Raw genomic sequence first — 19,463 nt, 5'->3', positions numbered from 1 at the left:
TTTTCTACACTGAGATCTGGCAGAAGCAGCCACAGGACAGTGGACGCAGTGCAGGGAAGCATGGTGTTGAGAGCAGAGAGGAGGGGAGTTCAGAAAAGGTCTCCCGGAAGAAGTGATGTCTAAACTGAATTTTGAAGATGAGTAAGAATCTCCCAAGTGGGCACGAGGCAGGTACTGCCAGCCAAGGCCCAGATGTGTGAAGACAGGATGGGGCTGTTGAGGAGCGAGAAGCTAAGGATTTGGCCCCTCTAGAGAACAGTGAAGGGAAAAGAGGCTGAACCAGCTGGTGGATTGAAGGGGTGGGGAGTGGTAGGTGCAGATGTTTTAACACAGCATTTCTTCTCTGTTGCAACTTTAAAAGCTTTGATTTTCTTTCATAGGCAAGAGGATTTTAATGAGAAAATCACATTCATTCATTTGTTCTTTATTCAGTAGTTATTTATTGAGTGTCCTTTATGTGCAGAGCCTAAGGATAGAGCAATAAATAAAGCCACAAAACGTGTTTCAGTGATCTCATCAATAATAAACCTCGGATGTTGTGACGGATTATCTGTTTTATAGTTACTGATAAAAATCACTTCCAAGCCCTAAACTTGACATTCCCACAGTTGCTCTTCATGACAGCCCTGTGTGGGAGTAGGAAGTTCATTTCAGATGAACATGGAGCTGAGAGGCTGACTGTCCAGTCAAGACTCATCAGCTGAGAAGGGCTATGGCCAGGCTGGTCTGACAGCCAAATGCACTCTTTTCCTTTCAAAGCCCTGTCTGCAGCACGAGGGTGAAGCCATGAGGCTGGAACTTGACACCAGGCCGTCAGGTGAGTCATGCCCTGTGGGATGTTTTCGACGTGATTTGATATACTTGCTGTCGATGGTGCTTTCAGCCTGCCTTCTTTGCACCGGTGCTTAAATGCAAGGACAGTCTTCTCTTTCCAATATTTCTCATTTCTTCCCCCACTCCTCCACCTGCCGGGGTGGGGGAATGCCTGGGGCTCCACAGGGAGTTTGCTGAGCATGGACTCCCATTGGCTCCTACCAGCCAGGGGCTCCTGAGGTTTAGAACATACTCATGGGTTTCATTTCCACACATCCCAGTGCTGTTTCAGCCTGAGCCACCTCTGAGAGACTTGGTGTGTCACAAGATGAGAGCCCCTCCCTGGATATTGAGGACGGGCCCCCATCCCCTGGGCAGACAGTCCTCACCTGCCTCCTGGCTGATGGCTGGCTGGCATCTGCAAGGACAGAAGGTTGGAAACCTGTTAACCTTTGTCTGAAACTGAGCCCGCTCCATGCCTGAGTCGAACCCAGTCTGCTGAGTCATCGTCTGAAGTCTGGGCCATCACTTATACCCAGGGGAGAAATAAGGCAAAGCTTCCAGTGCTCGGGAGGGAAGGGAAATATCAACCCAACATGAAAAAAGAAAGCAATCAGCACCCAGGTAAGCGGGCATTCCACACAGGCGGACGCCCTGGGCCAGTGGTAGTCATGGTGACCAGGGTCTCTCTCCCTGACGCCACTTGCAGCTTCGCAAGGATGTGGCCAATGTCAGCTTTAGCCCATTTCTGTGTCCCAGTCTGCAGCACACACTTGGTGCTAAATGCATGTTTGCAAATGAATGAAATGAAGGAAAGTTGAAGAAGGATTTAACCAGAAAGCTGGGTGGCGCCTTCCTGGAGAAAAGAAACCTGTAAACGCTGTCCTGTTGGCTTTGAGGAGACAGATGGCAAATGATGAGACACTGGTGCTCAGAATGAGCCCCCAAGCCCACCTGGACTCCTCTTTGTGCTTCGTGCTGTGACAGGTCCTGCCAAGGGTGCTGAGTGGTGTTGGCCATTGTCCCCACGCTCCGAGGTCATGGTTGAGGGAGGGAGGAGCTGGTGCACACATGCACGCATGGAGACTGGGGGCGCTACGTGTGGTCAAGTTCCTTTCCTCCTCTGGTCCTTGGCTGCTAGGACCCAGAGGACTATGGATTATTCTCCCTAAAGGGCAACGGCATTGACATTTGTAGTCAGCAGACTAGTTGCCCTTCTCTTTCTGCTATTTCTTTCTCTACATTATCCTACTAAGGTGTGTGTGAGTGTGTATGTGTGTGTAATAACTGAGGTCGCATAGAGTTTCATCCTTCCCGTCCTTCAGGAAATCGCCCCAGCTCAGGTGCCTGCAGGCACTGCCATCTTATCACCTGTCCTGCCCTGACCTCTTGTCCAGAGGTTTTTGGCTCAAGACTGGGCCCTTGAGGGGAACCACAGATGGTTGGATGGCATCACTGACTTAACAGACATGAGTCTGAAGAAACTCTGGGAGATGGTGAAGGACAGGGAAGCTTGGCATGCTTCAGTCCATGGGGTCACAAAGAGTCAGACACCACTTAGCAACTGAACAACAACAACAAAAGGATCCTCGAAGCAGGCAGGGAGGATTCAGGTCCTGGGATGAGGGATTTGGACCACGGAGAATTAAGATAATCTCTTATGCAGAAACTGGAAGATACACATCGGGGAAGATATTGGGAGCAACAGTGCTGTGTCAGCTGAGTTCAGAAAGGATCACACTCCCAGTGTGATCACACTCCCAGTGCTTCTTCTCCCTTCTAGGTGAGGGTTGATCAGAAGGGAAGTGTCCTGGAGGTTTGGAAGGTAGAGGTCAAGTGGCAGCCAACACTCTCTAAAGGGTATCGTGGGTGCCAGGCACTGCTGGGCTTCACCTGCCAGGGAGCTCTGTCTTCATGAAGCAGTGTCCCCATCAGTGGCTCATCCCCTGCCAGGCTCCTCTGTCCATGGGATTCTCCAGACAAGAATACTGCAGTGGGTTGCCATGCCCTCCTTCGGGGGATCTTCCCAACCCAGAGATCAAACCCATGTCTCTTACGTCTAACCTGCATTAGCAATTGGCAGGTGGGTTCTTTACCACTAGCACCACCTGGAAAGCCTGCCCTGAGCACACACCTAGTCTAACCCAGGAGCAGGGGGTGCAGCGGTGGTCAGTGTCAAGTTCTGTACTCAAGGAGCTGGTCTCCAAATGCTGGAAGGCCAGCAGTGCAGAAGTAGGCAGGCAGGTGAAAAAAAGACCATTTCAGAAGTGCCAAAGGCTATGAATGAAATAAGCCAGGGAGCTGTGCTTCAGACGGGGAGATGGAGCCGAGACCAGAGCAAAGAGAGAGAATCGCAGGGTCAGAACCACCCACCCCTCTGCCGCCCACCACTGCCCCTCCGCTAGAGTGAGAACATGGAAGAGAACTGTCTCGATGGCATAGAAGACCTCTGGAGAGCCATCTTCCAGGTCTTGATTTATTGCTTCTTCTCCCTTCCTGACCCCTCACCCTCTCATCCCCCTGCTCAGTCCCACCTCCTATCACCTGGACTCCATCCCCCAAACTCCTGGCTACTGAAGCCCTGATTCAAATGACCGTGGACTTGCTCAGCTGACCGTGGACTTGAAGCTCCACCCTCTGCCTGTCTCTAGGCCCCAGCTGCCACCACCTCTGAAGCCCTTGGCTCAGTACTTCCTGTGGGCCCCCTAAATACCTACCTTGGCCCTGATCAAGTCCCTGAGATCAGATGCACTGGTCCAGAGGACATGTGGCCCACCTGCCGGCCTCCTCCCCGACACCCATGTGGACCCAAATCGCATCTCACCCCAGTTCCCACCCCAGGGTCAGTGACTGTACTCAATTCAGGCTTCAGAGCCACCTCCGAGGACCTACCCAGGTCCCTGTCCTGCCCCAGCTCTGCCCAGTTTCTCCCACACCCCGACCCAGTGTTGAGCTTAGACCATTGCTCCCCACCTCCGCCAGCTGTACCTGAGAGGTGAGTCAAAGCCGCCAGGGGCTGCCTGAGAGTGCCTGTCTCCTGCGGCCTGCACCCAGCCCCACAAGTGCATATGTGGCGCACGTCTCCTGCCCAGCCCAAGGCTGCCAGGGGGTGCCAGGAGGGAGACAGCTGTCACTGGGAGGTGGGGTGGCTGTGTCAAGGAGCTGTGGACATACCTGTGGAGATGCTCTGCCTTCTGGGGTTCCATCTCCATGACCAGTGCCACCATAAAAGGATACTTCAAATGATATGTAATACTGATAACGATCAAGCAATGAAACCAGAGTGCCTCCACATGCCAGGCACAGCACAAAGGCTTTGCCTGGGTTATCTCAATGGTGGGGAGGGAGGTATGCCCATTTTATAGGTGAACAAGTTGAGGCACAAAGATATGGTGAGATTCAAGGAGTACAAGGAGTCTGACCCCTTTCAGACCCACATCCCTTCTCAGGCTGTGACCGGCAGGAAACATCCAGAATGACTTAGCTGGTCATTTGAGTTGGAAAACCATTTCTGGCCTTTGAAGTCACACAGAGGAGCTGACAGGTCAGGCTTTTTCTGGTGTTTGGAAACATGTCTGGAGGGTGTTGGCAGTTGTGTGATGTGTAGGTGTTAGTCCTTACACTGCAGATTTCCAGCTGGGCACACAGTATGCTTGTTTTCATTCATCCCAGAAGGGAAGGATACGAAAAGCGACTGGTCTTGTCTTGAGGGACCCTTGCAAAATTCCAAAGTCATGGAACAGTTTATCCAGAGGTGCAGGTGCTTTATACTGTGCCGATCAAAGGCTCTTGCTCGCTGAATCCTCCCAGTGGATTTTTTCAAGCATTTCCCTGGTTTTATGGGTGAGAAAATCAAGATCCTGAGAGATGGAGTAATTTCAGGAAGTTGTGAAGCTGGACAGTGGCAGATACAGAGTCTGGACCCAGACTGTCTAACTCCAGATTGAGTCTTCCGACCCCCACCCTCTGCATCCCTGTTCTCTGATCTTTTCCACCAGGGGGGTGGGAGGGGTATTTTTCTCCCCTGCTTCAGATTCCCAGGGTTCTATGGCTTCTTTCCTTGTCTCCATTAATGGTATCAGTTATCTACGTCTTAGTATGATACAGTCTTTTCATTCTGTTCATGGGGTTCTCAAGGCAAGAATAATGAAGTGGTTTGCCATTCCCTTCTCCAGTGGACCACATTTTGCCAGAACTCTCCACCATGACCTATCCATCTTGGGTGGCCCTACACAGTATGGCTCACACAGTTTCTTTGAGTTAGACAAGGCTGGTCCATGTGATCAGATCAGTTAGTTTTCTGTGATTGTGGTTTTCAGTCTGTCTGCCCTCTGATGGAGAAGAATTAGAGGCATATGGAAGCTTCCTGATGGGAGAGTCTGACTAAGGGGGAAACTGGGTCTTGTTCTGATGGGTGGGGCCATGCTCAGTTCAGTTTGGTCACTCAGTTGTGTCTGACTCTTTGTAACCCCGTGAATTGCAGCATGCCAGGCCTCCCTGTCCATCACCAACTCCCGGAGTTCACCCAAACTCATGTCCATTGAGTCGGTGATGCCATCCAGCCATCTCATCCTCTGTCGTCCCCTTTTCCTCCTGCCCCCAATCCCTCCCAGCATCAGAGTCTTTTCCAATAAGTCAATTCTTCACATCAGGTGGCCAAAGTACTGGAGTTTCAGCTTTAACATCAGTCCTTCCAGAGAACACCCAGGACTGATCTCCTTTAGAATGGACTGGTAGGATCTCCTTGCAATCCAAGGGACTCTCAAGAGTATTCTCCAACACCACAGTTCAAAAGCATCAATTCTTCAGTGCTCAGCCTTCTTCACAGTCCAACTCTTACATCCATACATGACCACTGGAAAAGCCATAGCCTTCACTAGATGGACCTTTGTTGGGAAAGCAATGTCTCTGCTTTTGAATATGCTATCTAGGTTGGTCATAACTTTCCTTCCAAGGAGTAAGCATCTTCTAATTTCATGGCTGCAATCACCATCTGCAGTGATTTTGGAGCCCAAAAAATAAAGTCTGACACTGTTTCCACTATTTCCCCATCTATTTGCTATGAAGTGATGGGACCAGATGCCATGGTCATTACTAAGGGCCATGCTCAGTAAATCTTTAATCCAATTTTCTGTTGAAGGGCGGGGCTGTGTTCCCTCCCTGTTATTTGACCTGTGGCCAAACTATAGTGGACATAATGAAGATAATGGTGACCTCTTTCAAAATGTCCCATGCACATAAAATTAGAAGACGCTTTTTCCTTAGAAGGAAATTTATGACCAACCTAGACAGCTTATTAAAAAGCAGAGACATTACTTTGCCAAAAAAGTCCATCTAATCAAAGCTATGGTTTTTCCAGTAGTCATGTATAGATGTGAGAGTTGGACTATAAATAAAGATGAGTGCCGAAGAATTGATGCCTTTGAACTGTGGTGTTAGAGAAGACTCTTGAGAGCCCCTTGGACTGCAAAGAGATGCAACTAGTCCATCCTGAAGGAAATCAGTCCTGAATATTCATTGGAATGACTGATGCTGAAGCTGAAACTCCAATAATTTGGCCACCCAATGTGAAGAATTGACTCATTTGAAAAGCCTATGATGCTGGGAAAGATTGAGGGCAGGAGGAGAAGGGGACGACAGAGGATGAGATGGTTGGATGGCATCACCAACTCGCTGGATATGAGTTTGGATAAACTCCGGGAGTTGGTGATGGACAGGGAGGTGTGTGCTGCAGTCCATGTGGTCGCAAAGAGTCAGACACAACTGAGCGACCGAACTGAACTGATGAGTAAGTCTCAATCAATATATTCTCTCACCAAAAGCAATTGCCCTTCATTTTATTCTGGATTGTAGAGCCAGTCCTCTGCAAAAGGATAATCTCTGATCAGGAAACTGGTGGTGCCATCTGAGAGCAAATAAATAAAGTGCATCTGCTTACTAGCCCATGCATTGTTTTCAAAAGACTGCTTTTTTTCATCTTGGAAGGAATGCTGAAAACATGGATGAATGAAAGGAATCTCCACCACCCCCACCCTCCGTTCCCCACACAAGCACTTTCTCGATGTGCCTGAGCTTCCTTCCATCTGCAGGGTGAGCCCCTGATGATGGCTTCCAGAGCTCCGTCACTCCTCATCCCTGCACTCATGGCTTGTGGCTGGTCCTGGACCCCAGGAGGGATTTGCAGAGCATTGCTGGAGGATGGATATATAATCTTGGGGGTTTCCTTATCATTTCTTCACCCACACAGCTCGACTTCCCCAGCTCTGTGACTTGGTCCTTTCCTTAGTCTAAGGTAGATAGCCATTCTGTTTTCCTCAATTCCTAAAAACTCAGAAATGAGTGCTTCCCATCCTTGACTGCATTGTACCACATAAAACACCCAGAAGTTACTCAAAAAGGGCCAGCTTTTTCTGTGCTAAGTTACCTACAAACCTCAGCCTTCCTTGAAACTATTCTTGCTACCTGATCCGTTAATTATAGCATTTTTCCATTCGATGGGGGAAGAATGGTCCTGCCCCTGGGCCTCCAACAGCATTAAGCCCCCTGCACTCTATCTCTGATGCTGAATCTGAAGCTCCAATACTTTGGCCACCTGGTGTTAAGAGCTGACTCATCAGAAAAGATACTGACGCTGGGAAAGATTGAGGGCAAGAGGAGAAGGAGCAGAGGATGAAATGGTTGAATCACAGACTCAATGGACATGAGTTTGGGCAAACTCCGAGAGATGGTGAAGGACCGAGAAGCCTGGCATGCTACAGTCCATGAGTCACAAAGAGTCAGATAAGACTGAGCAACTGAACAGCACCTCACTGTCTCTAGTGCCAGAGGATTAAAATGATGAGCAGTGTGTGACCCGGAAGAGCAGAATCAGCTGTTCCTCGTGTCCATTATCTCTGCTACTATTATCATTATTTTTTACTGCTATTATTATAACTATTATCAAATTGCCACCTTCACATTGCCCATTGCATTTGATAGCTAGCATCTTGGTGGAGTTGGCAAAGCAGGTGCTTCTGTGATCCCACTGAACAGATGGCAGGAGAGAGGCAGAGAGAGATGAGGGGACCTGGGCAAGGTGGCCCAGCTAACGGACCACCATTAGTCCAGCTAATGGACTGACCAGGGTTAGAACCCAGGTCTCCGTGACTTCAGGAGCTGAGCTACACCTGAGTGTAACAGCACATCACTGAGATTGGGGCTGAGGGGTCGACTGGGGAGACAGACGGTGCTGGGCTTTTCTTAGAGGCCTTGACTTCATTCATTGTGCGCCTGTGATGGGCCCAGGTTACAGTGATCCACCCCTCCCCCCAACCTGAGCCTCTGCCTGTCCTAGTGTGCAGCGGCTGCAGTGTGCAGCATCTTAAAGCCAGATCTTAGCTCCCTAACTGGGAATCGAACTCCGGCCACAGTGGTGCAGGCGCTGAATCCTACCTGCTGGCCTAGTCGGGATGAGAGGCTAGAAGCAGGCTCTTCTCTTCTTTGGAGGAAGAGTTCCAGCAAAGAGACGGGAATTTGTTAAGCTGATAGAGCGTTTATTAAGAGTAAAGTACTTGTGGGGAAGACACATGGACTGGCCCAGAGGGAGCCGTGTGCTTTCGGGGTGATTTAAATCATTTATAAGGGGGCAGTTTTCCGGGTTCCCTCTGGCCAATCATCTTGCTTTTATGACTCCATATGTCCATATCTAGTCTGCCTCAGGGCCCTTCCAGATGTGCATGGCATCTTTTATTCAAGATATAATCAAGCACGGGGATCTCTGGGAGGTTGGCAGGACATATTATGGGCTAGTGCCCTCTCCCTTTGCTGACCCCTGAGGAACCTTCCTGCGCATGTGAAGTTTGCGAGGTTTCCTTGACCTTGACTGGAAGAATGAGAAGTGTGTAGCTTCCTTAACTTTTGATCCATGTGGGGCTCAGCTCTGCTCTGCTGCTGACATCTTTATCTTGAAGTGTCTGTCCTCAGGGGACGAATACCAGCCACTCAGCCTGGGGCCCATATATCTCCTCCCTCATCCTGTCTGTCCCTGCTTCCCTCCTCCTAGCCTGCTCGTGTCTGCCTCTCTTTTCTCTCTGTCCCCAAGCCCAGGATGATGGGAAAATTTGACAGAAAAGCTGCAAAGTGTTGCCGAGGGCTCAGCAGTTGATGGCAACGTGGAGCTGTGGAGAGAGTCCTAGTTTTTCCTCAATTTCTCCCAAACTTTTTCACTAAATGGCTTCTACATTTAATGTTTTTCTTTCTTTCATATCAAAATATTCTTAACAGGACATACATCTACTTAATAATGATACGATATTCCAGGGATTGTTCTCTATCTGGCTTGAGATAACTTCAATTTTCTAACCCCTATAGTGGGAGTGAGGGGTTCCCAGGTGGCTCTAGTGGTAAAGAATCTGCCTGCCAATGCAGGAGACTTATGAGATGTGGGTTTGATCCCTGGGTCGGGAAGATCCCCTGGAGAAGGGCATGGAAATCCACGCCAGTATTGTTGCCTGGAGAATCCCATGGACAGAGGAGCCTGGTGGGCTACAGTCCATAGGGGCGCAAAGAGTCAGACACGACTGGTGATTCAGCACTCACACACATAGTGCGTGACAGCAGTCCACGCCTCATAGGCTTGTAAGAATTAAATTTACGTGTGTGCATTTGTGTGTCCATGGGCACACACTGCCAAAATAAAATTGGCAGGTGTAATATTGTTATACAATAAGAAATACCTGTTAGTCTTTATATACCCACCACCCATGAAAGGGCATTCCACTTTTCCACACCAGGGAGCTGTCAGTCCTAGTAATTTCAGCAATTCTGGTAGGTGGGTAGTGGTATCTTGTTGTGGGTTGTTGTCGTTTTATTTGGTTGGTTTTTGGTTTTCGTGGTTTGTTTTTTTTTTTTTTTTTGCATTCCTGATGACTGATGATATTCAGCCTCTTTTTCAGATGCCTCTTGGTAATTTGGATATCCTCTTTGATGAAGTATCTGTTCAAGCCTTTGCCTTTGCTTCTAAGTTATTGTCTTTTCCTTATTGATTTGTAGAAATGTTTAAGAGTCGGATAGTATTAGTCCTTTATCAGACAGACGTCTTGTAAGTACCATCCCCCAGTCAGTGTCTTGTCTTTGCATGCTCTTAGGTAACTTTTGGTGAATAGAAATTCCTAATGTTCATGAAGATCAATTCATCACTTTTTTTATGGCTCATATGTTTTGTGTGCCATTTAAGAAGTCTTTGCTATCTCAAGATCATGAAGGTATTCTGCCACACCTTCTTCTAGAAGACCATTGTTGTGGGGTTTTTTGTTTGTTTTTTGCCACACAGTGCAGCATGCAGATCTTAGTTTCTCATCCAGGGATCGAACCTGCACCCCCTGCAGTGGAAACACATATCCTTAACCTCTGGGCCACCAGGGAAGTCCAATACTTGTAGTTCTTAAGGTAAAAATAACATTGACTATCAGCAGTTAATATGATTCATTCTACTATCTTTCACGTTTGGGTCTATTATTTCTTAAATTAGTTTTGTATGTGGAGTGAGATGAGGTCAAAGTTCTTTTTCCGCCATGTGGATATTCAGACCTTCCAGCACTGTTCGTTGGAAGGACCTTTCTTTCCCACTGAATTGCAGTGGTCTCTTTGCCACAGAGCAGGTGACTCTTCTAAGGCGTGTCTGACCTGGATTCTCCAGTCTGCTCCATTTGTCAAGTAGTCCATCTGTGCCAACACTTCACTGTCTTAATCGCTATAGCTTTACACCCATGACTGATAGCTGGTCATGTAAGAAAGCTCAGCGTTTTCAGAGATGTCCCAGAATCTTCCCATGATCATCAGGCAGGAATTACTTGCTTTAGAGCAGAGAATCTCAAACTTGGATGTTTATTACAGCCCCTAGGAGAGGTTCTTAGAAGTGGCCTCTCACTGGCTTTTTCCCAAACCAACTAAATCAGAAGCTCAGAAGGGATATTCAGGGAATGAATATTCTTGAAGCTTCCAGATGATTTTAACATGCTCCCAGACCTGAGACAACTACTTTAGAGATAGTAAGAGGGTAACAAGCAGGAAGACCAGGGGTCTACAAATGGAGGAAATAGCCTGCAAGCCTTTGCTTTTGCTTCTAAGTTATTGTCTTTTCTCTCTCATTTTTATCTCTCTTAAGTGGCAGGAGGAAACAAACTAGTGATATTTTTTCCTTCTCTGTACAAATTTAAAAGGAGATTTCTCTTAAAATTCTGTGTTGCCATAATGACACATGGTTTCACTTGAAGTTAACCATTGCCTTTTTCTTATGGAAATATTTATGTGAAGCTATGCTAATGTACTATGCATTTACCCCAAACTCTGTCTTCAAGTCGGTTCCGCCTTTTGGCTCAGAACCTATTTGATAAACCAGTATGTTATACTCCGATATTGTTCCTCTAATCTATATAAATGATATTATTTGTATGGTGCTCTGCCCTTCTTCAAGATTCAAGTCAATCTTTTTATGGCCCAAGATAAACCATTTGGAGTCAAGTTCAGTTCAGTCGCTCAGTCGTGTCCGACTCTTTGCGACCCCATGAATCGCAGCACGCCAGGCCTCCCTGTCCATCACCATCTCCCGGAGTTCACTCAGACTCACGTCCATCGAGTCCGTGATGCCATCCAGCCATCCCATCCTGGGTCGACCCCTTCTCCTCCTGCCCCTAATCCCTCCCAGCATCAGAGTCTTTTCCAATAAGTCAACTCTTCACATGAGGTGGCCAAAGTGCTGGAGCTTCAGCTTTAGCATCATTCCTTCCAAAGAAATCCCAGGGCTGATCTCCTTCAGAATGGACTGGTTGGATCTCCTTGCAGTCCAAGGGACTCTCAAGAGTCTTCTCCAACACCACAATTCAAAAGCATCAATTCCTCGGTGCTCAGCCTTCTTCACAGTCCAACTCTCACATCCATACATGACCACAGGAAAAACCATAGCCTTGACTAGACGGACCTTAGTCGGCAAAGTAATGTCTCTGCTTTTCAATATGCAATCTAGGTTGGTCATAACTTTCCTTCCAAGGAGTAGGCGTCTTTTAATTTCATGGCTGCAGTCACCATCTGCAGTGATTTTGGATCCCAAAAAAATAAAGTCTGACACTGTTTCTACTGCTTCCCCATCTATTTTCCATGAAGTGATGGGACCAGATGCCATGATCTTCATTTTCTGAATGTTGAGCTTTAACACTTTTTCACGACTTTTTCACTCTCCTCTTTCACTTTCATCAAGAGGCTTTTTATCTCCCCTTCACTTTCTACCATAAGGGTGGTGTCATCTGCATATCTGAGGTTATTGAGATTTCTCCCAGCAATCTTGATTCCAGCTTGTGTTTCTTCCAGTCTAGCATTTCTCATGATGTACTCTGCATATAAGTTAAATAAGCAGGATGACAATAGACAGCCTTGATGTACTCCTTTTCCTATTTGGAACCAGTCTGTTGTTCCATGTCCAGTTCTAACTGTTGCTTCCTGACCTACATACAGATTTCTCAAGGGGCAGGTCAGGTGGTCTGGTATCCCCATCTGTTTCAGAATTTTCCACAGTTGATTGTGATACACACAGTCAAAGGCTTTGGCATAGTCAATAAAGCAGAAATAGATGTTTTCCTGGAACTCTCTTGCTTTTTCCATGATCCAGTGGATGTTGGCAGTTTGATCTCTGGTTTCTCTGCCTTTTCTAATACCAGCTTGAACATCAGGGAGTTCACGGTTCACATATTGCTGAAGTCTGGCTTGGAGAATTTTGAGCATTACTTTACTAGCATGTGAGATGAATGCAATTGTGCGGTAGTTTGAGCATTCTTTTGCATTGTCTTTCTTTGGGATTGGAATGAAAACTGACCTTTTCCAGTTCTGTGGCTACTGCTGAGTTTTCCAAATTTGCTGGCATATTGAGTGCAGCACTTTGACAGCATCATCTTTCAGGATTTGAAACAGCTCCACTGGAATTCCATCACTTCCACTAGCTTTGTTTGTAGTGCTGCTTTCTAAGGCCCACTCGACTTCACATTCCAAGATGTCTGGCTCTAGATTAGTAATCATGATTATCTGGGTCATGAAGATCTTTTTTGTAGAGTTCTTCTGTGTATTCTTGCCACCTCTTCTTAATATCTTCTGCTTCTGTTAGGTCCATACCATTTCTGTCCTTTATCAAGCCCATCTTTGCATGAAATGTTCCCTTGGTATCTCTAATTTTCTTGAAGAGTTCTCTAGTCTTTCCCATTCTGTTGTTTTCCTCTATTTCTTTGCATTGATCGCTGAAGAAGGCTTTCTTATCTCTCCTTGCCATTCTTTGGAACTCTGCCTTCAGATGCTTATATCTTTCCTTTTCTCCTTTGCTTTTTGCCTCTCTTCTTTTCACAGCTATTTGGAGCCAAGATTATCCCAAAATACATCTTATGGATGAGGGGCCTGGTGCCATTCTAAGTTTTGAGACATTCCTTTCTGTCATTAACAGACTGCTGATGACTGTATAACATCCAGCTAAAGACTAGCAGGGGGGTACTCTGTCTGCCCCCTTCTGATGCCTATGTCAGAAGCTTTCTCTATCTCCTTTACACTTTAATACAACTTTGTTACATAAAAGCTCTGAGCGATCAAGACTCGTCTCTGGCCCCGGATTGAATTCTTCTCCTGCGGGGGCCAAGAATCCCGGCGTCGTGATTCAACAACAACCTTTCAATAGGATATGCCCATTTTTTGAGAAAAGGAAACAGAAGAGTCATTGTTTTCTAGGTCATCCACTCACTTTTTCCAGGCTGCAAGACCTTTGTTGTGCTACCCTTGCTCTCAGCCTTCACTTAGAGGACTCCTACTCATCCTTCAGGACCCAGTTCAAGATTGCCCCATCTATGAAACCATCCCAAGCACTTCAAGAGGAATCTGGTGCCTCTCATCCGCTCTCACCTCCCACAGCTACCTCTACCTCAGTCTTTACCAAGCTTGTCTGTGTCTCTGGACTCCCCTGCGTTCCCACCAGAGTCAGGCTGTTGGAGTCAGGGCCTGGCATAGTCATTAATATATTCCTAGACCTCTCACAGGCCCAGCATCTGGGAGAACCAAAGAGCAAGGGCGAAATGGAAACTCCTAGCTCCCCTCTTACCCCTGCACATGCCCAGGCTGTAAAAACATATTCAAGCCACTGCCCAGTCTTAGGGCGTTGCCTCTCATCTCTCAGCTCCCTGCAATGTCCCCAGACTTGACTGTCATCTTTATCCTCCCCGCCATTGATAGACACTAGGCTCCAATCCCATTATCCACAAGGGATTGGGGAGGCCTCAAGTCTAAGCTGTGGTCCCTTGAGGTGCTCGATGGGGGCTGGACCTCCCATAGCCGACCCCCTGATGCTCCACACTGACCCTACCGCTGCAAGTCTACCTTGGCTGATGGACGACTTGAACATGGCTTCCTCTTGCAAGGGTGAGCGGCTCCTCACTGAGATTTAGTGCCTGGCCTGGCCTCTAGCCCACCCATGGCTGCCCTCTGCTGTGACCTATTGGCCCCTGGGAGCTGTGTGTGCTTGGGCATCCCCGGTGGCTCCGTGGGCATCCCCACTCACCCAGGTACTGACCCTCCCAGCCTCACCCATGCATCTTCATGGGAGTTTGCCCTGGAACCGAGCGCGTCTGGGCCTGGCTGGCAGGTGTGGCTGGCAGACACCCACTGGCCTCACCCTGTCATTAGCAGGCAGGGGTATTTCTGGCCTGACCTGGATTCTGGGCTGGCGTCTGGCTGACTGTCAGCACCCATCAGTGTCAGGACCGCCTTCCCATCCGCCCGTCCTTTGGTCAGGGGCTCAGGGAGCAGAGTCGCACAAGGAAGCCTCTCACCTGACCCAGGTGCATCACAGCGGACGGGCCCATCTCCCCGAATGAGGCGAGGCAGCAGCTTTCTGCTTGGCAGCTCTGGGGCCCACGTCCCCACTGCATGATTAGCCTGGTCTGTGTGTGAGTTTGGGGCTGAACAAGCTCAGGGAAGACCCAGGGTCACCCCTCTTCTAGAAGTCGTTGCTGGGTCATCTGCTCTATACATTGTTGCGGATGAGAATCAGGTCTGCCAAAAGCAGTATCCCAAAGGAAGGAAAACTCCTGGTGCTTTGCTCATACAGAACCTATTGTGAAACACCTCCAAATAGGGAAGGAATATTCGAATGATTTTTCTCCTCATTAGCGTCCATTAATGAAAACAGACTTGAAAAGAGGTCCCTTGGATCCATTGCATCATCAGTGGATCTGAAACATTTTCAGACATCATCACCACCCTCTGATAAAGAAGATAAAAATGCCATCTTATCTTAAATCTTCTTAGAATGAACTCTAAAGTAATACCTGTTCCTGAAGGACAGCTTGGAAAATACAGAAGAGCCAGGAGGCAGAAAACCAACCCTCGTCTCATCACTCAGAGCAACAAATATGCCATCAAAAGCCAATTTGTAATTTTCTTGAATGATCACAAACTTCCATGTGAAGTTTTGATTCCTGTTTCTCCCTAACCGAAACTATACACTGAATTGTCTATTCATCTCTCTCTGAGTTCTCTTTTCTCAAAGGACTCCATGTGAGCTAAGCTGATAGAACCGCCAACCATAAAGAACCTGAAAAAATTATCAAAAGAAAGAAACAGGAGTTAGAGACCAGAAAATCCTGTTTTCCACCTCCTCCCACTGATGACAGTGGTGATATTTGGGTCGAATATTTAGCATCAGAACTACAGAATGATCTACCTGTAGAATACCCCAGGTTGCAGGGCCAGCATGATTGGGAAATATAGTAGTTGCAAAAGTTATAAATTGACTTCATTAGGGAAGCCACACCCCAGTGGGTGTGGTCTAAATATCAGGCTGCTGCCTCCTGAGATGAGAACCCCCGGAGGAAGTGGTGTGGCCTTTACTTTGGAACCTCCATCACCTGCCCAATCAGGCCATCTAATTTTATTGGCCTATGGTCTACTTTTCCAAGAGGCTATGGAAGTATAAATAATAAAGCAAGAAAATCAGATCCATTTGTCTGGCTGCATAGATTTCTTCTGAATGTACTGTGAGTATGAGGCCTTCTCTTTGAAAAGGTCAAGAGCTTCTTATTTATTCCATACAAAGTTTGCTTCAGCTTGAAGGAGGGTACAGTCGAGTCCTGGAGGGGTTGTCTAGAAGAAAATTCTGGAGGAGTTCTAGAGCTTGGAAACCCCTCCTTTGAAGAGAGTGCTGAGCATCTCCGGTGAGGCCCTGATCATTTTCCCAGATGTCTATCTCTTGTGCTTTTCTAGAGGGTGTGGGGACGGGGATTGCCTGGGAAGATCAAGAGACCCCTCCAAATTGGGTCTGTGTCTTCCCTATAGTTCTGGCCATAGCCAGTCCTGTCTGCGAGCTTTTTGTGTATGTCTATCTCTTCCCAAGTACAGAGGCTGCATCCATCAATGTACTATTCCAGCATTGGGAAAGACTCTGATGCTGGGAAAGAGTGAGGGCAGGAGGAGAAGAGGGTGACAGAGGATGAGATGGTTGGATGGTATCACTGACTAAACGGACATGAGTTTGAGCAAACTCCAGGAGACAGTGAAGGACAGGCGAGCCTGGCACGCTACAGACCATGGGGTCGCAAAGAGTCGGACATGAGTTGGCCGACTGAACAACAAACAACAACTATTCCATGGAGAAAGTGAGGCCAAGCAGCCCCATATCACGAATTTTTGCCGAATTGCCTTAACGATTAGATTCCTGTTCTGATCCATCAGAATGCATGTTTTGACCTCAGATAGCTCCTTTGTCCACTCAGGGCCTTGGTTTTCCCTTTATAGCACAAGTGGCCCAAAGTCGATGGTCATTCAACCCACATAGTCCCTCATCCTAGAATGAAGTCATAAGGTAGGAGGAACAGGCCAGGCAAAGAGCTGGAAAGTGGCTGAGGATTTGGAGAAGTCTTTGGGGATGGCTGTTGGCACTGCCTTAGGAGAGGGAGCTCTATGCTTGCGTTTCAAAGGAGACCCGGGCTGGTCAGCAGCATTGGCATGGACCACTTCTTGGGCATTAATAGTTCTTAAAAGGATGAAAGCAGAAATCTCCAGGGTTAATCCAGAGATGAGATGGTGGACCTGTGTTTCAGCCTCTTCTTCCCGGGAAGGAGAATGAGGTCTGTTGCCATAGTCACTAGAGATCTTTCGTGGGTCGGTCTTCTGTCACTTCCAACAAGGGAAGGAGGATGTGTCTCACCACCACTGAGTTCTAAACTTGCTTTGAAAAATAATAACTTCTAATATGTCCAGAGTGATCTCTTTTAACAATATCAATCCCTTAAAGCAGGTTGGACCACAGAGCATGCCTGAGATGTCTCCTCTGGTGTGGGGCTTTTGTGCTGGTCTTTTGGGATGCTAAGGCACATCTTTAGGAAGGAAGGACCCCTCAGGTGCCTTCTGAGTTTATCCAGGTCTTGTGCACTCTATGGAGAACTTTGGAAAGGCTTGGAGAAAAGCTGGGATCTCTGAGGGCCTGGGGCTCCTTGGGATGGAGCAGGATGCCTATGTCCAGCCTTTGAAGACAGAGATCCCCACCACCTCTGGGAGATGGTGAGGGACAGGGAAGCCTGGTGTGCTGAAGTCCATGGGGTCACAAAGAGTTGGACACGATTCAGTGACTGAACAAAAACAACCCCCTCACTGAGTGGGGTCCTTGGGCTGGTGGATCTCACTCATTAGGGCTCGAGTTTTAGGGGATGAGAGATTGTCCCAAGCATCCTAAACGTTGACTTGAGGATGGATACCGCCTAAACTTTGCCTTGTTGCTCGGTTTTATCACAGGGAAGAGAGATAGAGCAGACAGTCAGGAGACAGGAGATCTGGGAAGGGTGGGCAGAGGTCTTTTCTCTTTGAAGACAATGGCTCCAAAGCACCAGGCATGGAACAGCTCTCCTGCACCCTGTGTGTGTTCTCTTTGTTTGTGCTGCTTCCTCAAACTACTGGTGATAACAAGGATGAAAGTACTTTGTAAAATTACAACTATTCTTATTGTTAAAAGTGTATTTTAGCTCACTGCCCTCTGGTAGCTCAGACAGTAAAGAAACCACCTACAGTGGAGATCTGGGTTCCGTTCCTGGGTCGGGAAGATCCCTTGGAGAAGGGAATGGCAATCCACTCCAGTATTCTTGCCTGGAGAATTCCAGGGACAGAGGAGACTGGTGGGCTACAGTCCATGGGGTTGCAAAGAGTCGAACACGACTGAGCAACTAACACTTTCACTTTCACGCCCTCCCTGAGTTGCTGGGATAAGGAGATTCCAGTTACTGGGCTTGGCAGAATGGTGTTGCGGGTAAATGCAGTGCCAGCTGCCTTGCCCTTCCATGGGTAAAGCCACCCCCATCCCATATGTAGACTCCAAGCACCTGAACTGCTTGTCCAAAGGGTTTCTGGTTTATACCTGGAATATATTTGGTTTGGATCTGTCTTTAGGATAAGTAAGTCCTGAGTCCATGCCATGCTATTACTACTAGTAAGAGAAGAAAAACTTTCCCCCAAATTACTAGGGAATGTAAAACCAAGATGGTCAGAGAGGAGCTGAAATTCTGCTACAGATTCATCTGCCCCTGTGTACTCCACAAAGTTAGGTTTCTAGTTTGCTCTTTTCCTTTATTTTATTTACCTATTGAGTTGGCCAAAAAGTTCACTTGGGTTTTTCCATAGGATGTTATGGAAAAATTCAAGCAAACTTTTTGACCAACCCAATATTTCGGTTGACTACCAAATACACACACCCCAAAATAAAAATGAGCAAAGACTTGCTCAACTTGGACAATCAATCAACTTATTGGGAAATAACCAGTCCCTTGGGTATTTTAATTGATGGGATAAAAAAAGAGTAGCCTCTTCAGGCATCAGGGACTGGTACCCCTCTGACGAGTTCAGGTCGGTTTAGGGCCTGTGCTAACAGGTGGCAGGGCCCAGAACTGGGGGTAGAGTGGGCTGCTTGCAGGGGAGGAAGGCCAGACTGTCAGCACTCCGTGAGCCTAAATAGGAGGCCTGTGGGGGCCGCTGTGACACAGGTTATAGAGGTAGGGGACACTAAGGCTTGGCAAGGTGTGGGCTGTGTCCTAAGGGGTGGGGGCAGTGAACTGATTAGCAGCATCCAGTGGGGAGAAGGGTAAGATATCACTCCTTCCCCCATTTATTAGATGAAAACGTGGAGGCTCTGTAAAGCAAAGTTTTCTTGGGAGTCGCTAAACAAACACGTAAGCCAGAAACAACCAATACCCAGACTTCCTGTTCCGTGTGTGTGTGTTAGTCGCTCAGTCGTGTCCAGCTCTTGCGCCCCCATGGACTGTAGCCCATCAGGCCCCTCTGTCCACGGAATTCTCCAGGCAAGAATACTGGAGTGGGTAGCCATTCCCTTCTCCAGGTCTTATTCCAATAGTCAGATCTTATTCCTAAAACTCAGTGAAGTAGGGAATCAACTTTGGGGGTCACGGACTGGGCATCACTGTAGAACTATGTATGTGAGTCATCTGTGCTTCTGGGATGGAGTTCCAGCAGTTTCCTTTCCCGGCTCCAAGTTCTGGCCCTGTCCTGCCCTGATTCGTGCTCAGCTCCTGGGGCAAGCTGCTCAAACCGCTTCCCAACCCACCTGGCTGGTCATCCTGCTGCTAGAATGTTCTCTCAGCTCCTTG

The 19,463-nt window shown here is 47.8% G+C and overlaps 1 protein-coding gene across 3 annotated transcripts in view; it reads left to right on the top strand.

Annotated features, from left to right (window-relative positions):
* Positions 672-19,463, top strand: part of SERPINA12 (serpin family A member 12) — a 30,571-nt gene continuing 11,779 nt past the window's right edge. The window contains exon 1 of one of the 3 annotated variants that reach the window (XM_005695354.3): positions 672-817. In XM_005695354.3, coding sequence (XP_005695411.1) covers positions 787-817 — 31 coding nt within the window. In that variant the 5' untranslated portion in view covers positions 672-786. Of the gene's footprint in view, positions 818-15,690; positions 15,852-15,877; positions 16,029-19,463 lie in introns of those variants that run through there. The other 2 variants (XM_005695355.3, XM_005695356.3) reach the window with 2 other exon arrangements.

Source organism: Capra hircus, chromosome 21, assembly GCF_001704415.2.
Source record: "Capra hircus breed San Clemente chromosome 21, ASM170441v1, whole genome shotgun sequence".
Taxonomy (NCBI): domain Eukaryota; kingdom Metazoa; phylum Chordata; class Mammalia; order Artiodactyla; family Bovidae; genus Capra; species Capra hircus.
Note: the sequence above shows the minus strand (reverse complement) of the source record. Positions and strands in the feature narration are given on the sequence as shown.